The sequence below is a fragment of the Sus scrofa genome, chromosome 6, assembly GCF_054392235.1.
Source record: "Sus scrofa isolate SSC_HxYL_T2T_F1_AM1 chromosome 6, Sscrofa_HxYL_maternal_Yorkshire_Landrace_v2.0, whole genome shotgun sequence".
Lineage (NCBI taxonomy): Eukaryota > Metazoa > Chordata > Mammalia > Artiodactyla > Suidae > Sus > Sus scrofa.
Window position 1 is genome coordinate 60,954,335 of NC_139388.1, and position 7,538 is coordinate 60,961,872.

Here is a 7,538-nt window from a genome sequence, read left to right on the forward strand (position 1 = left end):
AACAAACTTTAAAATATTTTGCTCGAGTTCTGTGAAAAATGTCCTTGGTAAGTGGATAGGGATTGCATTGAATCTGTATGCTGTCTAAGGGAGTATAGTCATTCAGAATGTATGTGTAACTGGGTTGCCATGCTGTACAGTAGGAAAAAACATATATATAAAGAAATAAAAAAGAAAAAAATTCTGAAGTAGAAACACTTCAGTTCTGTAATGCTTTAAGAGATAACTATATGCCATGACAATATGAATATAATTATTTATTTTGGAAAAATATTCAATATGTCCTGTTTTCTTTCTTTTGAAAGTCAAATTTCTGTTGGGACTCAGAGATGAATGAACAAGTGAATGAATAACTGGAAACTGTGTAGTACTCTGGAAAGACATACAATTTACATAGTTCTCATCATAGCAGGGGAATGTGCGTTCCTTATCCAGGCAAAGTAGAGCCTGTGTACAGTGGAGTCACGGCTCATGAGCAGAAAGGGGCTCACAGCTGGGAAACATGCAGCCATGATTATACCCATGTACACAAGCAACAGGCTGGGATGTTCAACAAAGGACAAAATAACTTGAAAGGTGAAGGAAAGAGTGTAAAAATAGACAAAGCTGCTCACCAGGAGAAGGATGGTTTTGGTAGCTCTGGACTCAGGCAAGGATCTAGGGGAGGCATTGTTCCTACGAATGTGTTGGACTTGCTGATTATGTCTGTACAGGAGGAAAACCATGGAGCCACTGTTCCAGAGCATGAGCCCCAAACATAAAATATCAGGGAATATCAGCACCAGTGGAGATAATATCTTTTCATCTTTGTGATGAATAGGAGCAGAGCAGTATATAAAATCCCGTCTTTTTGTGATGTTTTTGTCATTCCATTTTCCATACATACGGACAGGATAAATGATATTTACCAGCATTTGGAGCATCCAGCACAGGCACATCGAGGGAACAATGTACTCGGGAGCTTTTACTTTAAGCTCTGCCCACCTGGAGTTCTGGGGGCTGATCATAATCACCTGAAAGACACTCAAGAGGCAGATGCTCCCCATGGACACTCCCCTCCCCACTCGGTGAAGAAAGAAAATAAGTTTGCATCCAAAATCACTGAGGGAATGTTCCCACCCAAGCGCTGCTATGGTCTGGGGGATTCCTTTAGAGAGAAGAGTCAAGACGTTGGCCACAATCAGGTGCTGAAGAATCACATCTGTGGACCGTGACCTGTACCTAGTGAAGTAAAGGATGATATAATGGCAAAGAAGAAAGACATTCCCCAGGAGTCCAACCACAGTCTGCATTACAATGATCACGTCTATGGTTACATCCATGCTGGCCATCCTCCAAGCTCACAGCCACTAATGTTTGTCTTGTGAGTTAGATGGTCCTGGGTGGGAATATGAAGCAGGTGCTACATGTGTGCTATCAGCTGAATCCTCCAGTGTCCACCAACCATTAATTCCCACTTAGAAAATTTATGTCATGTTTTTCGGTAGTAGCAGCCTTACAATTATTGAATGTATGACTTTAAGGGGACTTATAGATAAAATTATTAGTTGAAGACATTCAATGTGGACACTTCATTCTTCACAAATCCATGAGCCAGGGACACTTGTGACTTTAATTCTAGAGGGAAGGTTAACACAGACAGGTTAGGTATCTGTTGACATGTGCTGTGTAGGGCAGAATGAGGACTTCAAAGTCTGTGCAGGAGTGTGGGCTGTTAAACACAGGGCACTGAAGCACCAGGTTCTGCCACAAAGCTAGTTAGATGTCCTCAAATTATGATCCATATGTATAGCTAGTTTTACTTTCACAACTTGACAGAAGGTTTTAGTCTGGTGGTATTTTATATTTTCATTATAACACGATTCCCCTTACTTGTAAAGCTTTATTCTAGAGAGCACAATCAACTAGCAATCAGGTTTAGATACCTTAAAGCATGTACAAGCCCTGCTGACAGTCAAATACGTCAAGAACCTGCACCATGACAAATTCAGGTAATGAGGAGAATGGTTCACAGTTAGGAGGGAAACAGAAGACGCATTTGACTTTATGGCAGAAAAGCAGGTATAAGGAATTCACACTGTGGAATCCTCATTAGGATCCTTGAAAATGCGGGTTCCATCTCTGGCCTTGCTTGGTGGCTTGGACATCTGGCATTGCCATGAGCTGTGGCATGGGTCACAGACACGGCTCGGATCTGGCATTGCTGTGGCTGTGGCATAGGTCAGCATCTGTGGCTCTGATTTGACTCCTAGCCTGAGAAATTCCACGTGCCACAGGAGCAGCCCCACAAACACAAAAAACAAAAACAAAAACAAAAACAAAAAACAAAGCAGAAGGTATTATTACAACTCTTACAGGAATATAGACTGAGCATGTGTTATTCTATAAACTTTGGGGCATAAAACACTAAGGCATGATAAAATAGTGTGTAAGGAAAACATCAATCATTATTGTTTTCAAACTTGTGAACTTTGGGAAAGATATGGACATACAAGACTTTTAAGCAAAGCAGCATCTGCGAGGCATACATTTATTTTTGCATTGTATAAATTGAAAGACTAGATTTTGGGATTGACAGCAGTATGTTTACTAAATGCATAGAAATAATATGATACACGCCTGAAAGCTGCTGTCTGTAACTCATGATTATCATGTCATCTGCTCCTTAAATTTAAGAGTGACAGTAATCTCACCATAGGCAACACACTACAGAGGAGTTCACTGGAGACACAATTAGTGTCTCTGATCATTGCAACAGATCATCAGAGTTAGAGAAAACCTTCCTCTTCAAGCCACTTCCATTTAGATACACTTTGTGCCCAGGGCGAGATCACTTCGGCAGCAGCATCACATTCTTTATTGCAAACCTAGAATCATTCCTGGTGCACCTCTCGTCATCCAGAACACCGAGTCTATGATTCCTATTAGTCGGACACAACAGCAGATTGATTTTACAACTACATTTTTAAGCACCGAAAAAATCAAGTCTTTTATCACTTGGGTTCAGCCACAAAAAAATCATGGTTGGTGAGGACTACATTAAAATGCATGAGGAGCCGTCAGGGCCTGCTACTGGGTCGAAGACACCACTTTTTTTTACTAGCTCAGGTAGTGCCTCCGAAGAATCCTACCTTCTGGCACTGAACTGGGCCCGGATCATGTTACTCTACAGAAGATTGTCTTTTAATTTAATCACTTACCCAGATGCTTCATCTGCCTTTCCCTTACAGACTCGCTGCTCAGAGTGAAATAGAAAATTCTTACCTGCCTCCTTCCTGCTGACACAACACATGGCTCGGTGTGATGGTCTTTAGAGCCAGTACCTGTTTAGAAGGGAGGCAGCGGGAGCCTGATATATGGGTTGGTGACTCTGTGTCCTGTCCTCCCCTCCCCTCGGAACCGCAATTATCATTTCATCTGTGGCAGCAATGGGAGTACAGTCTTGGGACCCAGGAACATCTCTGAAAACTTTTCTCTCAACTATTAATTGCAAAAACAATTACAGTTTCTAGTTAGCTTGTCGTCCCCCCCCCCCCAAGAGATAACTGCAGTGTTTTTGAGAAGCATTTTCTCTCCTGTGATCCCTGGGGCAGACAGGGACTCCTGGAGGAGAGGAGGAAATGTTGACATCACTCCCATAAAGACTGGCATCGAGTGTGTGTGTCCCTCTGGATGCTTCTCTTGCCTCAGAGGTCTCTTTATCCTAATACTAGGACTTTCCTGATCTTCAGATGCCTGAACTGAATTATCAGGTCAAACATTGGTAGAGAAATGGAGTAAGACAAACTACCTGGGGAGAAAGTTCAAACAAAGAGATTCAAGGACAAGGAGGAAGAGGATACAGAACACATTACTGACATGCTCGGCACACATCAAAGCCAAGTGAGTTGGAATAATCCGCATTCTTCAATGCCAATTAATATGGATATTGGAGGAAACTATAGTTTACCATTACTGACCACCATTAGAGATGAAGTATTAGACACATAACAAACATGTAGAAAAAGGAGAGAATATTAGAAAAGTGTCTCAGAAATAATCACCTACGTCTGATGACTCAAGAGACAGATTCCACCATTCTCCTACGTATCAGCTGGCCCACTGCTGAAGTACTTATTCAATTGGAACAATGAGTCAACATCGTGCTCTTTATCAATGATTAATCAATTAACTTGCTCTTTTATAGCATGAGTACTTCATGCTTTATAATTAAGATGGACTGGGAACTTGGGGTTAATACATGCAAACTATTGCCTTCGGAATGGTTAAGCAATGAGATCCTGCTATATAGGCCTGGGAACTATATCTAGTCACTTAGGATGGAGCATGATAATATGAGAAAAAAGAATGCATACATGTATGTGTGACAGTGTCACTTTGCTGTATACTAGAAAATTGACAGAACACTATAAACCAACTAGAATGGAAAAAATAAAAATCATTATAAAAAAGAATCATAAATTAGGAGTTAAAAGTAATCTTTTGGATACTGCAGAAATACAAAAAAAAAACACAAAACATAACGGTATACTATGAACAACTATATGCCAACAAATTTGACAACCTCGAAAAACGGACAACCTTCTACAGATATACAGCCCGCCAAAACCGAATCAAGAAGAAATACATCAATTGAACAGAATGATCACTAGATATGAAATTCAATATCTAATAAAAACACTCCTGACAAACAAAAGTCCAGGACCAGATGGCTTCACAGGTGGATTCTACCAAAGTTATAAAGAACATACACCCATCCTTCTTCAACTTTTCCAAAATTGTGAAGAAGAAGGAACACACCCAAAGACATTCCATGGAGCCTAAATCACCCAGCATAACGCTCCCAGGCTTCAGGTAATATTACAAGTGACGACAATCAAGACAGGATGGTACTGCTACCAAAACAGACATACAAACCAATGGAACAGAATAGAGAACCCAGAAATAAACCCAAACAGCTATGGTCAATTCATCTTCCATAAAGAAGGCGAGAATATAAAATTGGAAAATACAGTCTTTTCAGCAAGTGGTGCTGGGAAAACTGGACATGCTGCATGTCAATAAATGAAACCAGAATACACCCTCATACCATGCACAAAAATAAATTCAAAATGGCTTAAAGACTGAAACATAAGATAAGACGCCATATAGCCCCTAGGAGAGAACATAGGGAAAACATTCCCAGACATCAACCATACACATTTTTTCTTAGGTCAGTCTCTCAAGACAATAGAAATAGAAATAGAAATAAATGAATGGGGCCTAATCAAACTCACAGATTTTGCACAGCAAAGGAAAATATTAAAAAGAAGATACAACCTACATAATGGGAGATCATTTCAAATGATCCAAATGACAAGGGCTTAATCTCTGAAATATACAAACAGCTTATACGACTCAACAGCAAACGCCAACAACCCAAATGGAAAATGGGCAAAAGACCTGAATAGATATTCCTCCAAAGAAGATATACAGATGACCAACAGGCACATGGAAAAACACTCAACATCACTAAGTATTAGAGAAATCCAAATCAAAACTACTAGGAGGTATACCTCACGCCAGTAAGAATGGCCATCATTAACAAATTAACAAAGTACAAATTCTGGAGAGGGTGTGGAGAAAAGGGAAACCTCCTGCACTTTTGGTGGGAATGTAAACGGGTACAACCACTGTGGAAAACAGTATGGAGATACCTCAGAAAACGAAATACAAAACTACCATATGACCCAGCAATCCAACTCCTGAGCTTATATCTGGACAAAACTGCCACTGAAAAAGGTACATGCACCCCCATGTTCATCACAGTATTTTTCACAATAGCCAAGACATGAAAACAACCTACATGTCCAACTACAGATGCACAGATTAGGAAAATGTGGTATATAGACACTGTATACCGAGTAGTAATGGAATACTACTCAACCATAAAAAAGAACAAAATAATGCCATTTGCAGCAACACGGATGCAACTAGAGACTCTCACACTGAGTGAAGTAAGTCAGAAATAGAAAGACAAACACCATATGATATCACTTATACCTGGAACCCAATATAGGGCACAAATGAACCTATCTACAGAAAAGAAACCAACTCATGGACATAGAGAATGGACTTGGGGTTGCCAAGGGGGAAGGGGAGGGAGGGGGAGGGACTAGGATTTGGGGGTTCATAGATGCAAAATATTATACTTGGAGTGGATAAGCAATGTGATCCTGCTCTATGACACAGGGAAATATATTTACTCACTTGTGATGGAACATGATGGAGGAAAACATGAGAAAAAGAATACATATGTATGTGTTTGACTGGGTCACTTTGCTGTACAGAAGAAATTGACAGAACATTGTAAACCAAATATAATACTTTCAAAAATAAGCAAGAAAACAATTAATCTTTAGATTTTCCCTGCAAACAAATTCACATGTCATGCAGGTTCATGATGTAATCACTGCCAACTTTTAAGTCAGGGGTTGGAGCCACTCAAGTGGGTACTGGTATCGGCACACAAATGGTAAATCATTCAACACCTCAGGGCAGAAGCAAACACACATGTGCATCATACTCACATACACACAGGGACATGCTTATCATATACATAACTCACATGGTCACACATTTATAGTGGTAAACTCATAAACATTTCTGATAATAATTGTGTGAATAGGATAACAACTGCAAGATATTTTTCATTGCAAAAAGCAACTTGTGAAGTAGGCAGATTTCCATTTCCTGGCGTTACTGTCATGGCTATGTCACATGACAGGACAAAACCAACGGTGAAGTTGAATGCAGGTTACTGACCTTAGCTGACTATGTTCTGGATTGAAAGCCAGCTTCCCTCCAAATTCATACCCTGAAATCCAAGGCCCTAAGGTGATGGTGTTAGGAGGTGGGACTTGGGAGGGGATCATGTCATGGTCATTAGGTCCGACCATCCCTCAGGATGGGTCTCTGCTCTGATGCCAAGTCCCTTGCCTCTTCTCTCTCACCACCAGGTGAGGACACAGTGAATAGAGGGTCATCAGGGAACCACTGAACAGGACAACGTGTCTCACTAGACACGGACTCTCCCAGCACCTCATCTTGGACCTCCATCCTCTAGGACAGTGAGTAAGAAATGCCTTTGTTTAAGCCACTCCAGTCAGGGGTGTCCTTATTGTAGAGCAGCCCCCACTCACGAAGACAGGAGACTGTCCTGGAATATCCAGATGGGTCCAGTGTAATCACATGAGCCTTAAAGAGCTGAAGTCAGATAAAAAAGAAGAGAGGAGACCTTCAAGACAGCAAAGGATTCAGTGTGTGGTGCTGGCTTTTTTTCTTTTTTTTTTTGTTTTTGTCTTTTTTTTTTTTTTTTTTTTTTTGTCTTTCTGCCATTTTCTTGGGCTGCTCTGGTGGCATATGGAGGTTCCCAGGCTAGGCGTCGAATCGGAGCTGTAGCCGCCGGCCTACGCCAGAGCCACAGCAACATGGGATCTGAGCCACATCTGCAACCTACACAACAGCTCACAGCAACGCAGGATCGTTAACCCACTGAG

General features: G+C 41.0%; 1 protein-coding gene across 1 annotated transcript; it reads right to left on the reverse strand.

The window, feature by feature from the left end:
* Positions 1–389: 389 nt before the first annotated feature.
* On the reverse strand, positions 390–1,331 carry LOC110261300 (vomeronasal type-1 receptor 4-like). The gene has a single exon (XM_084961835.1). The coding sequence runs from the start codon at positions 1,329–1,331 to the stop codon at positions 390–392; it is 942 nt and encodes a 313-aa protein (XP_084817961.1).
* Between the last annotated feature and the right edge of the window lie 6,207 nt (positions 1,332–7,538).

Excerpts from the sequence above, each read along its gene's own strand:
- LOC110261300 (XM_084961835.1), bottom strand. The coding sequence starts at position 1,331 with ATGGCCAGCATGGATGTAACCATAGACGTGATCATTGTAATGCAGACT.